This window comes from Cajanus cajan, chromosome 5 (genome assembly GCF_000230855.2).
Source record: "Cajanus cajan strain Asha chromosome 5, NIPB_CcT2T_4, whole genome shotgun sequence".
Taxonomy (NCBI): Eukaryota; Viridiplantae; Streptophyta; class Magnoliopsida; order Fabales; family Fabaceae; genus Cajanus; species Cajanus cajan.
The window spans coordinates 488628-514427 of NC_138521.1; the positions used below are offsets into that span (position 1 = coordinate 488628).

General features: G+C 30.2%; 2 protein-coding genes across 2 annotated transcripts; one reads left to right on the forward strand and one right to left on the reverse strand.

Annotated features, from left to right (window-relative positions):
- Nucleotides 1–688: 688 nt before the first annotated feature.
- LOC109808312 (ubiquitin receptor RAD23b) lies at nt 689–6097 on the reverse strand. Its single transcript, XM_020371254.3, has 12 exons — nt 5906–6097; nt 5071–5232; nt 4863–4901; nt 4704–4777; nt 4584–4628; nt 3865–4042; nt 3632–3766; nt 3464–3526; nt 1759–1806; nt 1576–1685; nt 1217–1295; nt 689–1117 (listed from the first exon to the last, which is right to left on the reverse strand). Exons 1-12 carry the CDS (start codon nt 5969–5971, stop codon nt 1001–1003), a joined length of 1116 nt encoding a protein of 371 aa, XP_020226843.1. The 5' UTR covers nt 5972–6097; the 3' UTR covers nt 689–1000.
- Nucleotides 6098–13504: 7407 nt separating this feature from the next.
- Nucleotides 13505–21575, forward strand: LOC109809684 (Protein kinase superfamily protein). The gene is made up of 20 exons (XM_020373059.3): nt 13505–13960; nt 14052–14431; nt 14536–14580; nt 14677–14758; nt 14851–14919; nt 15009–15179; nt 15268–15333; nt 15420–15488; nt 15587–15715; nt 15834–15904; nt 16125–16355; nt 19110–19222; nt 19383–19477; nt 19549–19590; nt 20169–20309; nt 20404–20452; nt 20556–20605; nt 20933–20994; nt 21076–21127; nt 21212–21575. Exons 1-20 carry the CDS (start codon nt 13775–13777, stop codon nt 21215–21217), a joined length of 2109 nt encoding a protein of 702 aa, XP_020228648.2. The 5' UTR covers nt 13505–13774; the 3' UTR covers nt 21218–21575.
- The last annotated feature ends 4225 nt before the right edge of the window (nt 21576–25800 follow it).

The window sequence follows — 25800 nt, forward strand, 5'->3', positions numbered from 1 at the left end:
AATATTTTCAAAAGTATTTTAATTTTAACAAAATAAAATTGGTGTCAAAAAGGAAAAAAAATTCTCGATTTCTACTTATTCGATTATAAAATAAATGGATCAAGTGAAAATAAATAAGTTTTAACAATATGTAAAAATAGTTAAATACTTATTGAATGAACCATTCCAAATCAATATATGAATTGGACAAAAATGTCCATTGACAAGCAAAATAAAGAATGAGAGGAAAATAAAATCAAATAAAAACTTTACAAATTAAAATATATATTTACAACATAGACAAAATAAATATTACGACATTAAACTGGCATTAATCTATCATTTTTTTTTCTTGAGTTGAAAATTATGACATTAAAGAACATTTATTTAGAATGAAAAATCTATCCATCTTTTCTACTTCTAAAATTTTACTTCCGAACACCTGTTAAGTGCCACAAATATTATATTTATGCAATCCCTCTTTATTGTTGGCTAATCCGGAGAACAGACAATTGCAATATACAAGCACCCAATCATCAACATGACAAATGGTTGGAATTAATTTGATTTATCTATCCATCGTTAATTTACAACATAGTTTAATTCAAAATCTTAATTTTCTTCACCTTTATATATCTCCTCACTTTAGGCGAGGATAAACCCTACTGTTAGACCTTTGATATTTCATCAGGAAATAAAAAATTTGAAATTCTTTCAAATAAACCGGATTCTAAAATCAATTGATGCAGTCCATTGTTTCGATGAAATATGGATAAATCCAAACTGTACCCGATATATTTTCCAAAACACATCTAAGTTTAAAAAAAATAACAAGAGGCCGAACAAAACTATGAATCGATGTATGTAGGTTAGAGATTTTTTTGGGTACATCAAAAAGAAGAACCAAAGCCGCAGCAGAGTCACCCCAAATGGCATCAGTTAGCAAATAAGGACTCAAGCTTGAGGTTGCGTTCCTAACTCCAAGCTTCGCCAGGAAAACAAATTAATGTAGTCTTCTGATTTAATCCTCAAAGTCTCCAGCATTTTCCAATAAGTAGTTGGCTGCCAATTGCTCATCACGATCACATGCCAAAAATGCCTCTATGACCAAGGATCTATCAAATCCCATAGCCTCAAGCTACAAATAATAAGTAAAAATCAACCAACGCATAATAAGATTACTCAGCAGTAATGAATGAAAGTGGCACGTATTAGACTAAAAAAAGGAGAGACATACCCTTCCAATTGCCTCCTGCTCAGCTGGAGTCACGTTGATGGCATGAGGCATGTCTTGCTCAGGCTGGTCAAATATATCTCTGACAGAAAAAAAAGAGGGATACGTTTCTAATTCAAAATTTACGTGAATATAAAACATCAAATTGAAGCAAGTAAAATCCTGATTCAATATTATATGAGAATGGGATTTTGAGCCAACAAATAGAAATGTTTCTTTCGTGTTGCATATATGGGAAAAAACTTGACAACCAACAATTGAAACAATATATGAAGATAATGGAACCTTTAAGTAATGGTTAGGATTAGGAAATGTAAAACGGATGACTAGATATACCATATATAGCCAAGCAATAAACTCACCCTTCAGAACCCTCGACAGGTTCATTTATCAACTGGAGAAACTCCCCATGATGCTCTTGAATCAGTCTTAAAAGACTGGGATTCTGCTTACCAAGTTCCTGAAGCACAGGCTGCAATGGAAAATGGCAATCATTAGACATCAGGAAATGACCAAATCAGGAAGGTAATTGAGAACATGAATACCTGTAGAATTTGTGGGTTGGATTGCACCATTGAACGCAAGGCTTGAAACTGACAATGCAGACAGAGAAATAGTCACATAAAAACTATGAAAATAAAGATTAAAACTGAAAATGCAGACAGACAGAGAAATGGTCACTTAAAAACTATGAAAATATTGATTAAATCTAGATACAACAACAATAACAAGAAGCCTTATCCCAATAGATGCATGTGGTTGGCTACATATAAAAGCTTGAAAGAAAGTAGTCAACAGCACATTGCGGGCTGATCCTACTCCTGGGGATGCCATCACAGTGCATCTTCAAATCATATAGCCGTCATGTCCAAAATTGCACCCTTTGCGACCACTCACAGTGTGACAGGGCAGAGGACCAATTTACCATCCTTTTAGTGTCATTTTATGCTTTTGAATGGGGGTAAATTTGGAAAACCCTATCCCTTTATATTATAAGCCCTTTCTTCTTTGTTTGACACTTTCTTCTTCAACACCCCAGCCTAGCTTCCACACTTCTCATTGCACGCTGTTCCAAGCTCCCATTGCCATTGCAGCTCCAATCAGCACTGCTCACCACAGCCCAGTGCTGACAGAGATCTTTTCTGGTCAACCTCCAACATCCACAACCTAGTTCTTGATTTTCCAGCAGTGACCCATCTTTTTTCCGGTGATTCTGCCAACCAAACTACAGTGTTTATGAAGACCCATCTTTTTCTTCTCTGTTCCTTTTCGGCTTTCAGCATATATACATTGTGTAACATAAATCTATCGTGGGGTTCAAAATAATAGTCATCCCACTATCTGCTATAGTGGTTTTGGGAGCGACTGCTCCGCCACTATTCCCTATTGATGCCTATGCTTGACACTAGAAAGAATAACATATGTTTTACAGTTTATTGACTAGGCAAATCTATCAAAGTATGTTTGCAATCACAATGCATTAAAAATAACAAAGTACTTCTAACAGACGAGCATGCTTCACAACATAATCTTTATACTTATGGAACTTCTATAAGATAAAGGATTGGAAAGAAGCTTTGGAATCATGTCTTCCTTTCAAGCAGAGCAGCAAAGTACATGAAATGTCAGTTCAGCAAAGAGCCACCAGGCTGGGAGGAGAAAATTAGAGATCACCCATACCACATCCTAAAGTTTAGATATCTTGGATCTAAAACACAAAGAAATGGTGAACAAATGGAGACCTAAATCAAAGGATTCAAGCTCGGTGAATGAATGTTTCAGGGGTATCTACGATAAAAAAGGTTCATCTTAAGCAAGAAGGAAAGTTTTATTTCACATAGTGATGCTTTATGGTGGCACTGAAAATGAGGTGTTAATGGCCCAAGATCATAAGTGATGTGGGAATGAGAACTTTCAATTGAATGAGAGTTGTGGTAACACAAGATAAGAAAAGATTAGCAAATATTATATTAGGCAAGTAACTCCTATTAAGAAAAAGATAGTAGATTTGTGCCTGAGATGGTTTAGACTCTGCACATGTGACAAAAGAATGAAGCTTCATTTAAAAGAGCACACCAAGCATAGGATAGCCATATATAATATAATTAAAGGTGGACCTGCCTACTTAAAATTTTGGTAAAAGTATACGGACCTATAGAGTAATATAACCAAAATCTCTTACAACTTGGATAGTTAAAAATATGTCTTCTAACATAAAGAGAATAACAATTGATAGGGCAACGAACTCACCTGGGGGTTATTTCGAAGAAAATCAAGCGATCCAAGTCCAGCACCAGTACTAGAAATCGTCTCCTGAAAGAGAGACGGCTTCAAATAAGGCACTAATAATAACAGAAAAGGATGCAAATAGCAAGATTATATTACTTTTGATGAACCATTCAGTATCATAAGTTTTACCTGTGGAAACATATTTAAGGGAGATGAATTGGGTCCAACAGGAACTGCTCCAGAAGAAATCCCAGCAGTTTCAGTTGTCTGACTACCTGGGTAGTGAGGAACTGGAACAGCAACTTCTGCTGCTTCAGGGATTCCCTGCCAAAAGCAAAAACACAAAAAATGAAGATTGTTAAATCTAAACATATACTACATAAAATTTAAGCAGCCAAGAAATACAAGCAGTTTAGACATACAGAATACAAGTAATCTATAGCACGCTCTGGGTTATTATAAGCCGCCCGAAGAGCACGACTGACAGTGTCTCTGTCCCAATTGCCACCACCCATGTCCATAATTTGTTGAATAGTCTGCTCAAGATTACTACCAGCAACTAAATTCGAAGCAGCTTGACCATAAGTATTGGCAGACACACTGCAAAAAGTGATGCAGAGGCATTTGTTAGAAGGCTTGATGACAGGAAAGGGAACAATGTCAACAAAAAACAACTCATCCCAACAATGCATACGAGCCAAAAATACAGAGGAATGAAGGTATGAAGGTTATGAATCTTATGATAAGCAGCCGCCAAACAACTTACATGACATAATAACTAGGATCAGTGACTAGCACAATAACCAAACGTATCTCAAAGAGCATTCAGTAAAAATATTTGAATTGAGAACTGTACTGCTTCTAGAATTACAATGTCAATCATAATAACTAATCTGGTTAAATGAGAACTATGGCTGTTGCAAAACTCACAGTTATAGAAAATGGATGATGATAAAGATTAAAACTCAAATTAAAACAACATTTTTCCTCTTGAATGTAGCACTAAATATCAAAATTCTAAAGGACAATTCACCATTCTTCACTCAGTAACTATTTTAGGGGAGTGCATTGTAGCTTCCTGAATAAAAAATTCAGTAGAACTTGTTAACATATCTCAAGAGAAATGTAGAGACAAACATACTTTGTAGTTGGGACATCTGTGCTAGTCGTACTGTTATTTTCAGCCCTGCAAAATCAGATAAAAATAATTAGGACAAAAACCAGCTGATATAGAAATCAACCTCGTCAAAGATAGACTCACAGAGTTTGTACTGGAGGATCAGAAGCAGGTGTGGTGATTGATGTTGGTACAGTCGTAGAAGGATTGGTGGCAGGCTGACATGCAGATTCACGATAGCTAATACAGAGAAGGAAAACTGGAAAATAAAGAAAACTTCCAAAAATGAGCAGCAATATATACCTGAGCAGATGAAGCTGAAGCAGAACCCAATGTTTTACTCTGTAAATAGAGAATAAATAAGGCAAATTATGGTTATTAGACGGCATCTCTTACAATATAAACAAATCATGCTGAAAGCTTAATGAACGGGAATATTGAAAGAAAATAGTATGGAGCTGACTTGCCTAAGCAATTGTTGGAAAGAGTATTCTTGAAAGAAGAAATATACCTTACTAAGCATAACAACAAGAAAGCCATCTTCAGAGACTTTGTTCTCTGCTAATGTAGTTTCATCTTTCAAAACCTTGCCATTGTGAATAAGCAGTTGCTGTCCACATGGGTAATTATCTTTGCCTTGTACATCTTCAATATTCTTCTTGACAGCCATAACCTGATGTGATAAAAAGCAGGAAACTTCAGCTAATAAACAACAAGTTGACAATTTGAGCTGATAATCAACAGGATTCAAAAATAGTACTTCTGAAACTTACCGAATACCACATAAAGCCTGGTGACAAATTCATATTCTAACTAGGAACTCACGTTAAAGTAAAATAGGCAACACGAAATCGAGATTATATTCAGTGTAATGTATAAAAAAGGGAGCAAAATACCTAAAACCCAGTTCATACAGTACCAACAATCTTTAATAAAAACAAAAACAGCATCACATATGAGGACAGAGTATCACACCCGGAACATACAAAATCCTTACAGTAATAAAAGTAATAATAGCATCCACGAAATACTAAATGAATTTGTACAATGTTGGTGGAGATAAAATGAACGTATGAGATACAGATACAAACAAAATCAACGGCGGATGAGTTTGAATAATACGTAATAACAATTACGATAATGATTTGGAGAAAAAGTTGGCTCCCAAAATTTTGAAAAATAAATCATATGAATCTAGAAAGTCGTACAGATATTTGACTCAGTTAAAATGGAAGGTTGGAAAATAACTATAACTAAGAAAGCAACTAGTGATACCGAAGAGTGGAACCAAAAGGGAAGAGAGAGAGAGAGAGAGAGAGAGCTGAATTGAGCAGGAGATTACTGACAGTGTCGGAGGGCTGAACCCTGATTTCGAAATGGCTCCCTTTCAAAGTCTTCACTGTGAGCTTCATGCCGCCGAATTATCGAAATGGTGCCGGAAACGGCAGCGATCCGATGAAAGTACGGTAGTGGAGAGGGAAACCCTAGAGAGAGAAACAACTTTGGTCTGTTGCAGTTGCAGAGGATGAACACGTCAACGACGCATATAATGCTCTCTTTTTTATTTTTAACTTTTAATTTTACTTTCTCCCTTAATTAAATATCACTAAACTAAATAATTTTTTATTTTTTTTTTACCTTTTTTACTTCTTTTTTGTAATAATTAATCTCTTATGTCTAATCTTAAATTTTTAAGTATTAAACATTAAACATGATTAGTTATAATTTATTAAACATTTACTTCATTTTATATTCATGTGTTTTTTATTTGTATTTATATTTATATTTAAGAGCCAGCTCTATCATTATTTAATTCAAAACGAATTCTAAATTTATTCAAATAATATTGAAAGTAAGATAAAATGTTGGGTGGGCATAGAAATGAAATAAGGTTCTCCTACCCTACAAAACTTCCCGATGGAATAGAAGGACAAGTGAACAACCCCATATCAAAGATTTCTTGGGGGCTAAATTATCAAGATATAGTTTTTTTATCAAACTAAAATAAAAAGTGAATTTGTTGATGAAAAGGTGGGCTAAAAATGGAGTTCGATCGTTAATTATAATCCCGTATAATCAAGATGCTTCGTCAATGAAAATATTTTTATAAGTTATATATAAGTTGTACTTAGGAAATTATTAGGGAAAACATTAAATTTTATATGGTATAAAATATGTTGAAGCCATTTAGATGATTTCAAGTGTTTGATGTGAGACATGATTTTCTATGTTGCTAGGTTTTATATAGCTTAAGATAAAAAAATAAAAATAAAAATTGTCATTTATGTCATTTCTTAAATGATATTTGATCGTTACCTTACAGTTTAGTTTCAAGATCCAAATTTTAGTTATTTTGAAGTCAATTTGATAATAATTTGGTATGGATACAATTTGTTAGCTTGGTATGGGGTATTAGGATAATAGTATTTTCGTAGCGTTAGTTGTTACAGTGATAATGTATATAAAGATTGATAATTGGACAATTGATGCCTCTAAATGAAAATTTGCTCATGTTGTATCAAAATTGTATTAAACCACCTAATAGTTATGTGAGTTTGATTTCATAATCAATCATTCAAGATTGAATACTAAGGCATTCATATATCGTGTAAACATTGCAAATTGGATGATCACACAGTTAGATATCATTCTCAAGGTTACACAAAGATAGTTACCCTTTTTACAGACGATACGACATGGGTTAGGCCATGAAGGTTGTTTACATGCAAACCCTGATGTTAATAATGAAATATATGGTCTTAGTTGGAAAGAATATTTGCATGTGAACGGATACGGTTACAAAAGGAAATAAGACACAAAAGGACAAAAACAAATGAGAGATACTAAAACTACAACAGTTAATGATGGTGATAAAAATAAAATGAGAGTTATGAAGGTTGAGGTAAAAGACACAATCCCCTCTTATGATAATGCTGAAAAAGAGATGAACAATCATATAATTTTAGGGACATATTAAGTGTGCGTTTGGTTTGACATTTACAACACTTAAGTCATGTAAAAAACGTGAAAATAAGAAATTATTATTTCTTGGTTCTCTGTCAAATTCATGAAAACGTGGATTAATAACGCGAATCTAAACAAGCACTAAAATAATTTAAACAAAAAATTACATAATCAATGAAGTTGACTCCTAAAACGCTAACAAGTATCCAAACTCAAATTTTAATTAGTGGAATGTTGTCTAGAACTATTCTCCAATTGTGAGATCCAAAACCTTCATTCAATTTTCTATTCCTTATACTTTTTCTTTCTCTTCCCGTTTTTTCTTTTCTTCCTTCACTCACTTACCTTCACTCGTTGTGTTGAAATTCACCAAGGTAATGAGCAATAGGGGAAGTTGAGGACTTTGAGCCTGGAGTCGGATTCCCATTTCATCTCCTTCTTCTTCTTCAACTTCAGAGTAGCTCAGAATTCATCGTTCACTCCGTTTCAAGGTAAGGAAAGTTAGAAATCTTAGATTTTTATGATTTGTGGAGTTGTTGATTGAGTTGATAACTCAAAATTTGTGTGAATTCTGAAAATCTGAACTGGGGAAAAGGAAATTGAAGTTATTTGCTTGCGAAAGATGAAACTTTGTTGTTCTTGATGATCTCTTGAAATCTTGGTGCATGCATGTGGTGTTTCTTGGGGTTTCTGAGTTGTATAAACAAAATGAGTGAAGATTATGAAGGTAGATTACGTTTAAGGGTAAAGATTGATGGATTTTGAGTGAAAATCGAAGGTGAAACCATGGAATTTAAAAAAATTCTAAAACTCATAGCCATGGCCGTGGGAAAAAGAATGAAGTGGAAGAAACTTGCAGCCATGTCCGTGGAAAGGAAACTAAGCTGGCAGAAATCCAGCACTAAAACGCTGATTTGAGCACTGCAGCGGTGAGAGTAAATGACCGAATTTGGTCTTGAGGTCTTTATGAAAGTTATAGCCTTTGATGTTAGCTTTCCAATGGCCAAAAAGGAGGTTTAGAGCTCTAGTTATGGCCTTTTTAGTGAGCAAAGGTCAAGTTGTCAATATTTAGCAAAATGGTTGCGGTTTTTTACAATTTTTAAAGTGGTAGATGAGGGAATCATAAACTGAGTTCTTCATGAAAGTTTTAGAAAATGTTCTTGTCTTTCATATGAGATAAGGATGAGAGTGATTGGAGTAGTAGAACTCCCTATGGGTTATTTTATGTGAAGGTTGTCAGTGTAGAAATATGTGATACATGTTGTATATGGGTGAAATTGATGAACATGAATAGAATGATTGTGTTTATTGCAAGTTGTGTGTTATAGGATGATGAGAATGAGCATTGAAATGTTATCTTTGTGTTCTTGAAATGATAATAAGCATTGGAATGCTATCCTTGTGCACTTGAAATGGTGAGAGCATTGGTATGCTTTTATATGTTTGATATGTTATGTTGAATTAATCGTGGAGCATTGATATGCTATTTTTGTATAAATTGTTAAGCATTGATATGTTGTTTTTGGTTGAGATGTTAAACATTGATATGCTATTGTTGTATAAATTGTTAAGCATTAGTATGTTGTTCTTGCTTGAGATGTTAAGCATTTATATGTTATTATTGTATAAATTGTTAAGCATCGGTATGATGTTTTTGGTTAAGATATTAAGCATTGGTATGTTGCACATGATTGATGGTATTAATCTCTATATGCAATGACTGGATGTAATGTATGTAGTAGATGTATGGAATGGTGTGGATGCTGAGAATGCGGTGTGGCATTATAACATGATGGCTAACTTAGGATTTGAGGAGAGAAAAATGATTTTGAAAATTGAAGATCCCACATAGGGTATCTTGGAGTGGTGCTCGGGTTGGTCACTGTATGGAAAACCCTCCTTGAGTAGTTGTGTCTCTTGGAGTAGGTTTTGAGGTGTGTTGAGCCTCCTCCAAATCCTTAGTTAGTGGTTGAGTAAGGTAGGAGCTCGAGGGCTACAATCCTTAACCAAGTACCTGGAAAGGTTGCGTGGTTCCTTGAGGATAATTAGTGGACGAATTCCATATGTGACTTGGTAATGCATGCCAAGGTTGAGGTAAGCATGTACCCAGCTGTACTACTCCTGACGGTGGAACCGGACTTTCATAGTGTAAGTGATGAGATCCGAGAAACTAGAGGAGGGATTGGTATCCCATTTTGCTATGATCGAGCTGACGCTTCGGGCATGAAAACGATTGGGTTGGTTCTGTAGGGTGGAAATCACTTAGACTGTTTTTGTTATTAGGAGATCTCCGAGTTGAAATGCGTGACGACGCATATGTGTTGATGAGTTGATATTGTGATGATATGAGTTGTTAAAGTGTTGTGCGTTGTATGTTGAACAAGTTGATGATGATGCTAACGTTGCTAAATTACCTGTGTTGTAAGTTGCTTTTAAATATGTGTTGTTGAGAGGTGTGTAATACGTGTATTGGTTGTTGTTGTGTTGAATATGGTAACTATTATGATGAGTTGTATAGTAGTTGTGTTGAGGTGTTGATACTGTGTTGATCAGTGTTGATATGCTGAATTAAGTTGAAATGATATTAAGATGTTGAATATGTGTTGATCAGTGTTGATATGTGTTGTTTGTTATTTGTGTTGGATATGAAGATGATTATATAGTTGTTATGTTGCATATTTAATTATTGAGTTGTTTATTTTTTCTAACTTATCCTTGCATGTTTCCATATAGTTTGGACTGCTATGATCATACGATGTATGAGAGTAGGGCAAGGATAGATTGGGAGATAACTGTTAGAGGCCACAGGAGGTCCCTGGAGTTAATGTTTTTTTTGTAAGCTACCTTATAGTAACAAATTTTGCTATTTATAGTTGGATTTTTTAGTTACTTGCCTAACAACTTATGTTGTAAATATTTTCATTTATTATTTTAGTATGTATTATAGTAGTGTGTTGTATTATTTTATAATGTAATGACCATGTCATTACACTAATCTATTAATGTTGTGATTGTAAATAATAGTAAAGATAAAATTTTAGAAGTTTTGCCCATGGAAATGAATGTTACTTCAATTAGCGAGGGTTATTCATGCATAGTATTATGACAACTATGATTGTGAAAATGGTTGTACCAAACATGTTACACTTTATAAATGATTTGAAACCACATGATTCATGTAATAAAATTATTTGAAGAAGTCATCTCCTATTAGTTTTTTTTTTTTGTATATTATACTTTTAACACATGTATAAGTTATTTTTAACTTATGAAAAAGTTAATTTTGTCTTTCTTCCATAGTTTTCTTTTCAATAAATATTTTTAAAAAAGACTTACCCAAACATGTCCATAATAGTTAAAATTCCAATGTTTTAGACTCAATAATAAAATTCATTGTCCCATTTTTTTCCCTAATGTTTTGGATTATTTCGTTCAGAGATTTAAAGATCATTGTTATTATTATTTTTTATCTCTAAGATATTTCTGTTATCATTTAAAGTCATGGTAATAATAAAAAATATTATTATGATAAAGATTAATGTAAATTACAATGGTACTAATTTATACTCAATAGTCAACATTCAAGACACCACATTCAAAATTATATTAATTTGGATTATATATTTTGTTATTTAAATTTTAGTTGACTTTTATTTTTAATCATTGAATAAAATTTTCATTAATTTTAGTTTCTAAACTTTTGTGAATTTTCAATTTTAGCCCATTAAATTTTCTTTCCATTAATATTTTGATCATTGATTTCAATATTTTTTTTCATAAAGAAAATTTTTTAAGAATAAAATTAAATAAAATTTATTTAAAGACTAAAAATAAATTTTAACAAAAATTTAAGTACTAATATATATTCCTATTAATTTTGAGTATTTTCATATCGACATAAATAAATGAAACGAATCAAATGAACCACATCACTTTATAAAATGATTCAAATCAAACATAACTATTTTATAAAGGTTTTTTATCTTCAAAATAGTTAAATTTTTTGGTTGATTCGGATTCATTTTACCTTTTTACACCTGTTAAAGTTTCAATTTTATTTCAATGAATCGAATCAAATCATTCCGTAAAATTGGTTTGATTAAAAAAAATATATGTCAAATATGTTTGCTAGTAAAATTAATAAAGTAAGAAAATTGTAATAATAACTATTAATTAAAAGATCAATAATATATATTATAATTAATTAATTTTATTTTTTATTTTTTATAAAAAATCAGTTTTATTATAAATTTTAATCATTAATTTTATAATCGATAATTGTATTATTTTAATTAAGTCAAAATTAAACCATGTTAAATTAGGTTAAATTGTATTATTTTGAATTTATAGATAACTAAGTTATTGGACAGTAAAATCGAAAATCAATAAAATTTAATTATATGACTTTTCTCTTGAACATCAATAGAATGTAATTTCGGGGCGCATAATTATTGATGAAAGTTTGAATCCACTCATACATTTTTACATCTAATTTTTTGAAGATAGAATGGTGCATTACTTCATTTCCATCGTTAATTCATGGAATCACATTTTTTTTAACATTTACTTTTACGAGATATCATATTAAATTAACCCGATATTTGTTTATTTTCAGCTGATTAACAAATCAAAGAAGATTTTTAACTTCCTTATTACATAAATAAATTTTTAATTACCATTATGTATAATAAGATATTTATGAACCATTAATAAAATTGTATCGCATTAAATAAGATATCTTCTAAAATATCAATAAAATTAAAAAAATTGAAGTGCATATACTTTTATAACTCACTGCCATATATAATAGAAATTTCGAAATAAAAAAGTTAATTTATACTTTTGATATTTTATCTTATTATAAAATTTATTTTGGTTTTTTATTTAATTTTTTAATTTTGTTTTGTCATTTAATATTATATTTGAATAATTTAATCATTTTAATATAATGATTATTTTTCATCTTGTAACATAATTTTAAATTAATTTTGAACCTTTTTAAGACATGAAATTTGTAACATTAAATTTACTTTTATGAAAATGATGAGATTCAATTGATGACTAAAAATTGTAGAAAAATATATTTTATGAACAACTATAAAATAATGAAAAAATTATAGCTTTTAAAATTTTTGATTAATTTTTAAATTTATTTTTATTCAATTTTTATTATGTTTATGATACTTTTTTTATTTAAATTTTAGTTGTGTTCAATAATTTTCATAAAAATGAATCTAACAAGATAAATTTCAAATATTGAATCAATAAAAAAATTTAAAATTAAGTTTTATAGTTAAAAATAATAATTATTTTAAAATAAGTAAATTAACTCAAATTTAAAAAATAAATAATCAAAATAAACATTTAAAAATTCTCCTTACTTTTTTTTAGCATATCATATTTTTTCTCTAATATAACATGATCATTCTTATCATGTGTATAAAGATAAAGTGATATTTTTTATCCTCATTCCAATTTGAATTATAAAATAAATTCGAAATTTCTTTGAGAGCATTTCATGTTATTATTAATATCAACATCTACCTTTGATATTTTACCTTCTCTCAAGGTGCAGACATTCTGGTGCTGAGATGTCCAATAATTATTCTCTATTAAAATAATATTTTATTCAATAAACATTTTTAAAATTAAAAGCTTCGTATAATATGGATAGAAAAAGCTTCATATAAATATAATTAAATATATTTTTAATCTTTTAAATTTAAAGTATTAAAAATTATATTTTTAGTTCTAAAAGTATATAAAAATACTATTTTAATTTATCTCTATTATTTATGATATGACATTAATGATTAAAAAAAATAAAATAATATTTTAGGAGTAAAAGCACAGATTTAAAGCTTATAATGTTATTATAATTGTAATTAAATTTGTGGTTAGAAGATGAAGATGAAGATGATGGTGATGTTATATTTAAGGAGGTGGAGAATTAGAAATTAGAATAGAATAGAAATAGCAGTGGGGGCGGGGGAGTTAGTTGCAGAAAGAGAGGTGGCGGGAGGGGAGATTTCCAAACCCAAACAGTGGCCATCCGATAAGGCCGCAACAAAGAAACTGATTAACAAAGAAAAAGAAAAAGAAAAAGAAAAAGAAAAAAAGAAAGAAAGAAAGCCCACTGGTTTCACGAGAAAGCTGCGGAACGGAACCCATCTTCACGTGACCTCACCTCACTCTCCTTCTTTGATTCAAAATCACTCACTCTTTCTATTTTCCTTCCAATCGGATCCACCATGAGGGACAAGGACAAAGAAAAAGAGACAGAGAAGAAGAAGTACCCTATCGGCGCCGAGCATTACCTTCTCTACGAGGAGATTGGGCAAGGCGTAAGCGCTTCCGTGCACCGCGCGCTATGCGTTCCCTTCAACGAGGTCGTCGCCATCAAAATCCTCGACTTCGAACGTGACAATTGCGATCTCGTAAGTTCCTTCCCATCTCTCTCAATTAATCACCATTCCACCAATAACGCAATGCAATATCATAACATTAATTAATCAAATGCCGATGCAGAACAACGTTTCTCGTGAGGCTCAGACGATGATCCTCGTCGATCACCCTAACGTGCTCAAATCGCACTGCTCCTTCGTCAGCGAGCACAATCTTTGGGTGGTTATGCCGTTCATGGCCGGCGGTTCATGCCTCCACATATTGAAAGCCGCGCATCCCGATGGTTTTGAAGAGGTTGTCATTGCAACCATTCTCAAAGAGGTATTGAAGGGTTTGGAGTATCTTCACCATCACGGACACATCCACCGTGACGTCAAAGCCGGTAACATTCTCATTGATTCGCGCGGCGCCGTTAAACTCGGCGATTTTGGTGTTTCTGCCTGCCTATTTGATTCCGGCGACCGCCAACGCACGAGGAATACCTTTGTTGGAACACCTTGCTGGTATATTAAATTAAATATTCCATTCACCTTTTTCATTGCAATAACTCATCCATGATCAATGTCATTTTGCTTAATTGGTTTCTTCACTATATTAATTATTACAGGATGGCACCCGAGGTCATGGAGCAACTCCACGGCTATAACTTCAAGTCTGTTTTCATTTCTCTCTTTATTTCATACTAATCATTCATTTTACTATTTTTTCTGCACATTGCATACCCACTTAATATATTATTCATTCCCAGAGCTGACATATGGTCATTCGGTATAACCGCGTTGGAGCTTGCTCATGGTCATGCTCCTTTCTCAAAGTTTCCACCGATGAAGGTGTGCATGTTATTACTAGTTAGTTAACTAATTAAATAAAGACCACAAACACATCATTCTTGTTAGTTACTTCCACTCTGATTTCATAACAGGTTCTGCTCATGACTCTTCAAAATGCACCCCCTGGCCTTGACTACGAAAGGGATGGCAAGTTCTCTAAGGTCACCTCACCTTACCATACTTAAATTTCAACATTCACTGATTGCTTCGTTATTTATTCTTAATCAATACGTTTCTTCTTTGTTTGCAGTCGTTTAAGCAAATGATTGCTAGTTGCTTGGTAAAAGATCCTACAAAGCGACCTTCTGCAAGCAAGTTGATAAAGCATTCCTTCTTTAAGCAGGCTCGCAGCAATGATTATATAGTTAAAAAGCTTTTGGATGGGCTGCCTGCTCTAGGTGATCGAATGGAGGCCCTAAAGGTTCCCATATTTTTACCATAAATTTCCTCCAGTCCTGGCTCCTGTAATGATGTATTATATTTTTTATAAACCGTTTTTTCTATCGCAGAGAAAAGAAGAAGATATGCTCGCACAAAAGAAAATGCCTGATGGAAAGATGGAGGAGTTGTCACAGGTAACAATTACTGAGTTCAATTGCTTAGAGTAACCGAGTTGCAAGTATCACAAAGCTTATAGCATCTTTGTGTTGATTCTCGATAGAGTGAATACAAACGAGGAATTAGTGGTTGGAATTTCAATCTTGAAGACATGAAGGCTCAGGCTTCCTTGGTACACACCATGTCCAATCTTTTCTCCCTCACAATTCACAACCAACATGTGACTTCTGCAGTTATAGAATTTCTAATTAGAGGTTTTACTTCTTCTAGATCCACGATTTCGACGATGTTATATCAGATATCAATCATATAGCAAGTTCAAGTTCTTTATCTACACTTGATTCACAAGATAAACAAATGCCAATCGCAAATCACCGCCCTTCTCAATCTGCTGATTTGGTATTTATAAGTTAATTTTCTACATGTTAGGATTATAGGCAGTATATTTGTAATAGCTGTATTTTTTTTTCTTTTGTTTTTCTTACATTTCTTATTAAAAAAAAATATTGCTTCACAGGAAGATAATGATGAGATGCGAAATCAATCAGCTTCTGTTCCGGTAGTTGATTCTGCAGTAAATGATGTCAAGTATGCTTCTAATATGCATATGATGTCAAATCTAGTAATTTATTCTTTTTGTGATACTCAAATTGTGAGGACTTGTGAGATTATAAGTTAATAACATCATGGGCTAATGTTTCTGTTTGGCTTGGGATCCTATATTTTGAAATAAATGATACCTGTCTCTACAGGTCTGAAAAGGATGGATCGAATTAATCCAATTGTTATCATGTCTTGCCATTTTCAGAACTAAGTTTGAAAAATCTGATGATGACTCTAGCATCACCAGTTCAAGCCATGAACCACAAACTTCTACATTCTGTCTTGATGATCACGTGGACAATAATTTGGCTGAAAAATCTGATATGGAAAATGGTGGAAGATCCGCGGAGGTTGTGTCTACCCATTATTATCATAGAAGAGGATGTTCATCAAGCATCTTACCTGAAGTTACCCTTCCACCTATTCGACCAGAAAGGTGAATACTAAAATTATGCATTGAGAGTTTGTTAATTTTTATTTAGTTTTTCTGGTATATTGCATTATGTTTATATTCAAAAACTGCTTTTGCATTTGTTGTTGAGAAATGTTAGCAACAAACTATTTTTAACACATTATATTATTAGCTAAAATTTATTGAAAATCACAATTTTGTTATTTAATAAATCTCACTCATGATTTTGTGGTTTTCAATAAATTTTAATAATTAGAAGAGAATGTGTTAGTTATTTTCATCATGGCAGAGCTTGTCATTTGGGCTGTTGTGATTGCCAAGCCTGCCCTGGCTGATGTGGTGTCCTTCTTCAACCCCTCATTCCCTCTGATGGGCCTGGATAGGCTTGATCATTCCAATCATAAATTTGGGCTTTCTTCATTAGCCCATCCTCTAGGAATGGCTGAACCTGGTTCTCAGGTCATTAAGCATATTTAATTTGAAGAGGATGGGCTTACTATATCTTTTTTACCTACATTAACAAAGTCCATTTCATTGCATGTCATGTATAATGAACTTTGGAACATTATACTTTATTCACTCATATTGAATATTTGGGCCAGACTATGCTTAATTGATGATATAGTGCCTTCCAAAGGATATATTTAGTAGCTTGTGGTGCAAGTTAAACTATATTAAGTTATTTCATAACTTAGATTAGGTTAACTTGAACTCAAGAATCCTAACTCTAGTCAAAATTCAAATTCAGCCAACACCTCCATATGTCACTATCTGAGTTTTATCATTCAACTTCAAGCTAGTTTCATCATTAATTCAGTATTTCAATCGTTGATATATCACATAATGGATTATTTGGTGTCTGTCATTGAGTTTTTCTAGTTGTTCTCATTCCTTGGTAGAACTTTGTTTCCTCATTCAGAAGAAAACCAATTTCAATGGTGTTTTTTTTTTTTGGATTATGTCAGTTTTTATATTGAAAAAGGAGTACATCTGTACATAAAAAAGAATGTGTGATTTGATAAATTACATTCACATGTCGAAGTGTTATAGGCCATTTAATTTTGCAAATGAGGTTTTCTTTTGGCTTGTAGTGTGGCTATGTCACCCTAATCTCTTCATAGGTAGCCATGTCTTTTGGTGGATACTTGGTTTTGTTATTTGTGGGGCTGTAACTTGTTCAGGTCTATTTTCTTGTATCTTTCACTCCTTGTTTCTAAATTTTGCGACACCTTGTGCTAAGTTTGGTTACAATTTATTTATATTCATTTGGCTTTTAAAAAAATTGCTAAGTTGATGAGATTAATTTGTAGCATGTTCTGGTTTATATCACTAATGGTAGTATAACTATCTTTTAGATATCAAATAATTACCAGTTGCTATATATTATTGAAGTTTTAAGTGTCTTGATCCAATTCAACGGATTGAATGAATACAATGCAAGTAGTAATTTATGACTACATTTTTTTTTCACTTCGTTTAGTTTTTATTCCACTATAGAAGTATAGAAAGTTAAGAATTTTTCTTTCCTTGCTTTCACTGTTAGGAAAGACAGTTTTTCTGTTTTTTTTAATATATTTTTTTTATTATTACCGAACTTTGACTAATTATGGAAGGTAGGATGTAATGGTGTATTTTTTTTTTCTTAAAGAACTTGACCAACTGATTTTGAAATCTGAAACCAATACTCTAATGTTGATAATTATAATAAGGGAGTCAAAGTAATTGCAGCTACCGACCCATGATGGATGATACTCTGTCACACAAGTTAAATTTCACATTCTCAAGAAGCATACAAATCCTATTTGTTTCGGTCAGTCTTTTATTTGTATTCAGGAATCTTAGAACTGTCTGAATTTTGAAAAGAATGTCTAAAGTTTCTCAAGGGGCTTCTTTTTCAAATAGTGTAAAGTAGGTTTATTTGTTTATAGACCATACCACTTTTCCCCTGTTTAAAATAGACATTAGACAATAAAATTTTATTGGATTTTAACATGAATTAATATTCGGGCATCGAGGTAAGTGGTTTTCGAATAACATAATTGAAAGCAAGTAATTGTATATTTATCATTGGTAGAGAGATAAATATACATTATTGTGATACTTGATATTTCTACCCATTTTTCAATTTTATATAAATTGTGTTTTTTTTTTTTTATCAATTGAACTACTAAATTATAACTATTAATTATCTTGATTGTTTGTATAAATTCTAGTAAAAAATAATAAGAAGAATATAATCAAATAATATTTTTATATTTCAATTAATGTTGTTGTATATTAACGACGTATTAAATAATTTTGGGTAAATAGAAATATGATAGTGAATTTTAAAATATTTAGTAAAAGAATGTTAAAAAAGTGTAAGTAATTCTAACTAACATTAATATCAGCGATCCCTTTTATTTTGATTATTATGAGGGCGAATAAATAACGGCAGATCGGCTTCCACAAATATAAGTCATAACAAATATGAGTAATTTTTGTTTTTTTTTTTTTGGGTGGACTTTAGGTATTTCTTAGTCGAGAGAAAAAAATGTATTTTTTAATAGATCGATTAACTTTATATTATTTAATAACTATATATAAAATGTTGTTTTTAATTAATTTAACTATTATATTATAACTATAAATACTTTAATTTGTTTGTTTTAAATCTTGTAAAAATCCCTTCGAATATAATGTTTTCTCTACAATGACACCCTTAAGTCATTCCCTTAACCCTTTGAGTATCATAATTTATCTGTGATCAGCATTAATATTTAGCGATATAAATGACAGTGATAAACCACAAAATCTGCCTCAGAACGTTTCGAGTTGCAGTGCAACTGCAGTTACACAGTCAGGAGAGGACGTGCTTACTGAACTTCCTTCTAGAGTCTCAAAATCATCGGGTACTTGCTCATATTAATTCATCCGTTCAATTGGTTTGTTGTCAACATCAAGGGATACTGCTGGTTTTTCTTTCTTTTAGAGAACAGACATATAGCTGAGTTCTTGAAGCCTGCAATGATTACTCCAGCATTTCCGACTAATATTTCGTTCTTGTGGCAGCTACTTCTGATGACACTGATGAGAAATCAAAGGTGCCAGTTGTACAGCAGAGAGGACGTTTTAAGGTTACATCCGAGAATGTTGACCCAGAAAAGGTGAGTAATAACTCTATTACTAATCATTCTCCTTTCTTGAAGACTGAATACTAAGTGAAGTTTTCTTTCAGGTGGCCCCTTCTCCTGTACTGCAAAAGAGTCACAGCATGCAGGTTTGTGGTTTTGAAGATTGTATAACTGTCCGTTTTCTTCCCTTGGGTATGGGAGAAACCCCAAAAATACATGTCTCGGTCTAAATCAGCCTTTTAATACCTCAATTGTAATTTCCACTGGTACATAGAATTTTTTTTTATTTATTAAGAACTGGTAGATAGATTTGAAACATGTGTTTACCGTATATTACAAAATATTACACCTGCATCCAACCCGACATTTCTGACTTCCTTTCACTTTACAGAGGATGCGTAAGTATTTTACCATGATGATGATCACCTTATTACTGTTGTTGCTGCTATTTCTTTTGTTATTCTTATTCTTATTGCATTGACTTGGGCATTGATGGCGTTTGATTTGCCACTAATCTTTCCAGAATGTGCTACTACCATTTTCTTTAAGAGAAAATGGAAGTGTCGCAATGTGTTTAGTATTATTGGGTTCATTTGGTTTGAAGAAGTGGGTCTATAAAATAATATGATGGTGCCATTAAATCATATAACTATATCAGACAGAGTCACATAGATGTAACTCCTAATTTACTGAACATGTCATGGAAATGACATGGGTTATGTAGGTTTTTAGCCAGCATAATGTCGCTTCTATGCATACAACTTCGCCATTACTACCAGCATCTGAAGCCACACCATCAAATCTTGCTGGCGGCTCTCTGTTTTCTGTGTTGCACTCTGTACTGCAGACAAATATTCTTCAAAGGGTATGTTCAGCCTTATGGCCTTGTGAATTATGGTGTCAGTCTCCTTCAGCTATTGTCCACAAGTAAATGTTTTTTGTTTATGACTTTTTAATAGGAGAGCATTTTAAGTTTAATGAAGCAAATAACTGCCAGTGACTCAACAGGTTCTACCAAAGAACTATTTTTGTTTAAATTTTTTGTTCAGGGCTTTTTTCATTGTTTTCTTTTATATGCCATTCTTTTCAAAAAAATTTGTCAACCGCGCAGCTGATGGCACATGTACCCCAGCACAGATAGCAGCAACTGAGAAATCTTTGGTAAGTATTTATAGGGTTTTTTTTTTAATTTTTATAATCATTGTAACTCATTGGAATTTATTTGAGGATGCCATCTGAAAACTATATACATTTTTGCTGCCGTATAGGAACGTTGAATTATAGTAATTTAATAATAATGCCAACTAAGTATATGAAGGTTGTGAAACAGAAAATTATTTAATATGAAGGACTTCTCAAAAGTAAATATGAGAGGTTAGCTTTATTACAATTGCAAGAAAGGTGTTCGATAAAGTTCTTAGGGTTCACTTCTAGTCTAGGTTGCTGGAAAACCTTTTGATCAAAGATGTTGGTTATGCATTACTGCAGCTTGAAACAGCTCACGAGAGGGAGAAGGAGTTACTTCATGAGATAACTGAGTTGCAGTGGAGGTATTGTATTATAAAAAATAGTTGGATTAAATTATATAGTGAAATATCGGTGTATCTTAGTCTTTGCTTTGTGACATGTAGGCTTATCTGTACCCAGGAGGAGCTTCAAAAATTGAAAACAGAAAACGCCCAGGTTAGTATCAAAATATATTGCACCCAATATTCTACGATCTTACTTTTGGATTATGGATTTGACGTTCTAACTTGTAAATCTTAGGTGTGATTGGCCTTGTGGAATGGATGCTTGTATTTGGACTTCAGAAGTGATTGGATTAAGTGGGTGCTTGGAATACTCAATTTTAAGTTCATTCATCATGGACTCTCAAAAAATTGAAGTGCTGGAAGAATGGAGAATAACGACCAATACGAAATCCTTAGACTAGATATAAGGCGGTATGCCACTTGTAGTTTTTTTTTTTAATCATTTAGTAGATAAAAACTTTACTCATAGTTTTCTCGTTAGAGCAGATTCATAGTTGATAATTGTTTTTGTAAATTATTTTAGCATTATTTCCTGCTTGTAAATTATTATGCACACGGTATTTTCGGGTCTTATATTCCTAGTCCTTAGATTTCATTCATTATTCTTTTGAGATTAAAATGCTGAGATTTCGATACTTGCTCTTCAATGGGAAAAATATGAAGTTGGTAATAATCGATTTTTACTTGTTTTTTTAAAAAGCGTTTTTTAATTGTTAAGCACTTTAAAAATGAACAACAAATATGGGGATTTTTTTTTTAATTTATCATTATAATAAAGTGACATGATATAATAAAATTTGAGTGAAAAATGGGATGCATGGTTGACTCGCTCCCACTCTCAACTTAGTTTTCGGCTTGGAAACCTCAACCACCAAAAACGGGTCAAAATACATACGAGGCTTTTTTAAATACAATATTTATGAACATAATGTTTTTCATATTAGTATCATATAGGAAGAGATAGTTACTAAAATTTTGTTTGGATATCATCTCAGTTCACATGCACTTTAAGTTAAATAAAATATAAAAAGTATTTACGGTATTATTACATTTTAATTAATTAATTCAAAAATATTATTTATCTCTTCACCATTGTTTATGACTCTCCAATCATTACAAAAAATTGTAATTACAATGATCCATAATAGATGACCACAAATCAAATTCACTATTTAAATCATTAGGATATCTATCTTTTTAAGTTAAAATGTGAACATTATATTATATATAATATTACTGTATGAATTTTTTTTAAAATTATCCAATATATTAAACCTAGTTTAAAATTAACAAATAAAAAATTAATAAGATGAAAAGAAAAATATTTTTTAGTAAATAAATTATATAATCTATTATTTAATATATTTTTATGCAATAAATATTTAGAATCATTTTTGCCTATCTAATCTTTTTTAAGTCTTTTTTTTTTCTCATTTTTGTAATACATCACTAACGCTAGTATTATTTATTTTAATATTATAAAATTTATATTATTTATAGTATAAACATATATTGAATAATAAATATAATTTCATTTTATTTTATGTATATAATATTGTGTATTTATATTTATTAGATGAGAAAACATATTGAATTAATAAATTATACGCATTGAGTGAAAAATATATTAAATAATATAACATATTTATTAGATGAAAAAATAGAGTAAATAATAGACTCTTTTTTCAGAGATCACAGGTATCTTTCATGGGAGATAAATGACAATATTGCTTGAGTCAATTAAAATCATTGGATAGAAAAATAAATAAAATAAACAATACAACTTTGATATATTTATTATTTAATATATTTTAATGTAATAAATAATATAAAATTGAAAATATTGAAATAAATTATAATGTTACTTTTGTATTAAAAGAAAAGGAAAAAAAAGAGTTAAAAAAAATATGAAAGAAAAAAGTCATTGTATATGTTATATTTATTGTATAAAAATATATTACATAATAAATTATACAATTTATTTACTATTTTTTATAAATTCATTATTTATTAATTTTAAATTAAATTTAGCATTAAATAAAAATTTGGAAAAATAATTAACCCATACAGTATAAATGACTCGCTTATTAAGACTTTTTTTATACATAAAAATAACATTCTTTTTAATAAAATAAACAAATTTATTATCTTTTGATGTGTTTGACTAACCTACTTATTTTTAAAAATAAGTAATTATTTTATTGTTTTTAAGAAACAACTTCTATTTGCTTTTTAATTTTTTTTCAAAAAACTTTTTTTTAATGACTTTTTTTTTAATTAAAACAAACTAATCCAGTATAGTACGTGTTCATATTGTTACTTAAAAATTAGATGATTTCATGATTTAAATAAGAAATTTGGTAGTAAACGTCATCGGTTCTAATTCTCATAGAGTCACTTTTATCATTTTCTAAAGAAAAGTTTATTTCATCATCTTTTTTTATTTCCAAAAATATGAATGTAAAAATATTTTTTTTTATGTTTGATAAAAGGTTACGCTACAAGATTCTCGCATATCTTTTAGTTTCAGAAAAATTACATTCTCATGTTCTAGGAGTTTTCATTCCCATGATGAAGGGGGTGAGAGTGATATTTTTATCTGAATATGAGAATTTATTTTATGACACATGTAAATTCTATTTTTAATTATTTAATTTATTTTGATACTCCTAGAAATATCAAAAAGTATTTAAACATTTTTTCATATATATCCAAAAATAAAATTCCTACTTGAATTATTTTTTGGGAATCTTATTCGTGGAAATACAAAATGATACCTTTAAATAAATTTTCCCTAAGTCTTATATTTTCTTACATGTAGTTCTACTAAAAACAAATGTAATTAATAAAAAAGGCAAAAAAAGTATAAAAAAAGACTGCTAAAATTAATAAAAGTACAACTAATAAGGATTAAAAGAAAGATATTATGAATAAAACATTGAAAGAGTTTTCATTAATTGTAGATTTTAATAAAATAATAATTATCTATTTAATAAAAACATGAAGTCAAAAACTAATATAGTTTTTGGCATAAAAAAACTAATATAGTTGTCATGCTCTGACTAAATGCTTAGATCGCATTATAACTCTTGTAAATGAAAAAAATCAAGTTGAGAAAGGATGTCTATTTACTCGATATCTGTCAAACTCTTGAAAAAATTAGTTCTTATGCTCGATGAAGGAATATCTTTAGTAACGAAAAAGACTTTAAATTTAAAAATATTTAATTACAATATTAGCAATTAAGAAGAGTGATAGTTATTAATTGTTAAAGACCGAGTCAAAATTCAAATAGTAAAATGCAACTTTATGTATTACTAGAGGAAAAATAATCTAATGTATCTATGTGTATTTGGTTTAAAAAAAATAATAAAAATAAAATAGAAGATAAAAATAATAGTTAATAGTTTGTAAAGTTATGGGATAAAATAGAATGGAAAAAATGTATCCACAAAATTTACATATTCTCTTTATATTATAATTAGAGAGGTTGGGGTATTTTGTACATCTAATAATTTACACAGATATATAAATATTAGAAGTTGTAGATAGTTATTCAGAGATGATATAAAATTTTTTTTTTTACATTCAAGAAGTATAATGGTCCACTAAAAAATGGAAATAAAAAAGATAATTACCAAAATATATCCTCTTTATATTATACTAGTGGGGTCGAGGTACTTTGTGCCTCTATTAAAGATAAAATAACAATAAAAAATAAAATAATAAAAGTATATTGGTTTAATCAATGTTATAATTAGTGCATTAATTTCAAGTTCTTGAATTTGATTAAAAATATCATTTTTATATATTTTTTAAAATAAAGGGTATAATGGTTAACAAAATGTGAAGATCAATGTGATTATTAAAAAGAATATCCTCTTTATATATATTAGTATAAATACAAGGAAAAAGAAGCACTTCGCATCTTTAAATATTTATAAAAGTAAAATAAACAAAAAATGATATATATATATATATATATATATATATATATATATAATAGTTTGAGCGATTATTTAGAATTGGTTAATGACAATTACTAAAAATATTTGTTTTTTCTTAAAAATTAAAGGTATATTCATCCACAATTGTTGGCATATATTGCTATAAATAATTTTACATTATTTATACGATTATTTTGATCATTATTATAATGAAGTGCATATTAATTGCATTGTAATATTGATAAATTTTAAATATATCAACTTTTTTTTTACTTTATATCTTTTTTGTTTTCTTTTCAATAAATACAATTTAGTTTTAGTTTATATTTATTTTATATATAACAATGGTTAAAATATATTATATATAAATAATAATAAGACATATCACCTTGGTATTTTTATTATAATATATTATTAAAAATAATAAAATATTTCTTATTAGGTTACATTTATAAATATATAAATTATTTAAGTTTAACTAAGTCGTATATTTAAACAAATATAAAATGCTTAACAATTAGAAAATAAAAATTAATGAATCTTTTGTAATATACATTTCGAATTAAATTATTTTAATAACACTTATATAATTGATAATACATATATATATATATAGCTCTTACTATTTATTAATTTATTAAACTTTTATTTTTTAATAATATTACTTATCTTCTACTAGCATAAAAAAAATAAAAGAAATTGATAATTTTGCAAAGGGCTTGAGCAAATGGGCAAAGTAATGATTTTTAGTAAAATAATAAATAAAGTAAATGAAACAAAAAGTCATGCGTTGAATAGATGGTCAATGTAATTTATTATATTATTATATTATATTAATATATATGCATGAATGCATAAAATGAATGATGAATAAATT